Raw genomic sequence first — 1,717 nt, 5'->3', positions numbered from 1 at the left:
ATTTGCGGCTCCCAGTGTTTTCTTTTGTGTGGAAACCGGGTCCAAATGGCTCTTTGGGTGTTAAAGGTTGCAGACCCCTGATCCAGGTAATTGTGGTCTAAGTTTGGAAAGAAAAGCGTCTGGGCGTCTTTAAGTTTTCTTGAAGATGCTTCACCTCTAATCCAAGAAGCTTTTCAGTTCCAAGAGTAATTGGTGGAGAGTCCCAGATTTTAAACCCTATGGGAGTGTCCCCAAGAGGGTCTTGGACCCCCTATTGTTCCTCTACCTAATCACACAGCCAAGGTGTGAAAACTGTTTTGGCTCACTGTGGTGGGACGTGGTCTGCGGTGCCGTGCAGGGAGGGTGGATGCCGAGTTAAAACATGGGGACTCAGGGGTCGGTGTGTATTGTGGTGTGATGAGATGTAAATAAATGGCTCATAATTGCGATCTGTGGTCCCGTCATGCCATATTCACACCACAGTCACAATCAGCCAAGGTTTTGGGTGAACCCATTGTGAATCCTAGCCTCACTCTATCATGTGATTTATTGAGGTTAAATGGCCCAGGATGTGAGTGGGTGTTATTTTTGCTGTTACCTTGGCATATAACCTTAGGAGATGATGTCCCATATACATTCATACTTATGAAATGATAAAAGATATTACCAAGCTAACGCTGAGTAAGCTGTGGTGCAAAACAAAGGCTCAAACAACACAAAGAAGGTGAAGCCACAAACAGTCAGAGATCTCATAGATAATGGTCAGGATCTAAGTTTTTAAGAACTTTTTTTCTCCAAATAACCACATTCTCCAACCTGCAAAGACAAAAGACAACGCACCTCCAACACCTAACATTTTAAGTCAGTAAGCAAACATACTGTTTGTAAGAAAGCTGATGACCTGCACGGTATGATTCTTCAGAAACCGTTGGGTCAGATGCAGTTTTTTAAAATTTAAAGTTCTCTTCTCTTCTTTTTTTTTTTTTTGCTGTTTGTTGCAGTAATTCAAACACAAAGGAAATGGCGCTAACTGTACCAGACAGCATCACAACCTGGATTGCCACTGCCTTTGTGATGTCTGAGAATCTGGGACTGGGAATTGTAGAGCAACCAGCAGAGGTATTAAGGTTTATATATTTAATTCATTTTAATTTTTAACCCTGTATTATTAAATTTATTCACAGTATGGCTTTTTGGCTTATTAATCTGAGCAGTAGCTGTTAGCATTAGCATCTCTTGTAACCAGGTTTTCTATGCAACCTTCCTGCAGCTGACAGTGTTCCAGGATTTCTTCCTGTCCTTAAATCTTCCGGCCTTCATCATCCGGGGAGAGGAGCTGCTGCTGGAGATCATTCTGTTCAACTACCTCCAAGAGGACCAGAAGGTGAATCTGCTTCTCCTCAGACACAGGCAGAGTGTACATTAATATAAGAGTCTGCCAGCATTAGACAAATGGGTCATTTTTAACCCTTGGTACGGTGCTAAATTAGCTTTATTATGGAGACTGCCAACAATAAAATTAAACGAATAAGTTAGAAAAAAGAAAAGTACATGTTTAAAAATAAAAAAATGTTCAACTGTGTGGTCTAAAGAATGTCCTATATTTTATATATAGGAATATAAATATGGACATCAAAGAATTACTTCTCAAAGTATACTGTAAGAGAAAACCTTTTCTTTAATAGTTAAACAGCTTTTGACCTTTGGAAAATTCTTTATTGTTTTTATTTATTTTATC

At 39.6% G+C, this 1,717-nt stretch overlaps 1 protein-coding gene across 1 annotated transcript in view; it reads left to right on the top strand.

Annotated features, from left to right (window-relative positions):
- cd109 (CD109 molecule) overlaps window positions 1-1,717 on the top strand; it is a 127,806-nt gene that overhangs the window by 15,620 nt on the left and 110,469 nt on the right. The window contains exons 14-15 of the mRNA XM_013910748.1: window positions 997-1,098; window positions 1,250-1,394. Coding sequence (XP_013766202.1) covers window positions 997-1,098; window positions 1,250-1,394 — 247 coding nt within the window. The remainder of the gene's footprint in view (window positions 1-996; window positions 1,099-1,249; window positions 1,395-1,717) is intronic.

The sequence above is a fragment of the Pundamilia nyererei genome, unplaced genomic scaffold, assembly GCF_000239375.1.
Source record: "Pundamilia nyererei isolate P.nyererei 1_Seehausen unplaced genomic scaffold, PunNye1.0 scaffold00048, whole genome shotgun sequence".
Taxonomy (NCBI): domain Eukaryota; kingdom Metazoa; phylum Chordata; class Actinopteri; order Cichliformes; family Cichlidae; genus Pundamilia; species Pundamilia nyererei.
The sequence above is the reverse complement of the archived record's forward strand: the minus strand, read 5'-3'. Positions and strand labels throughout refer to the sequence as shown.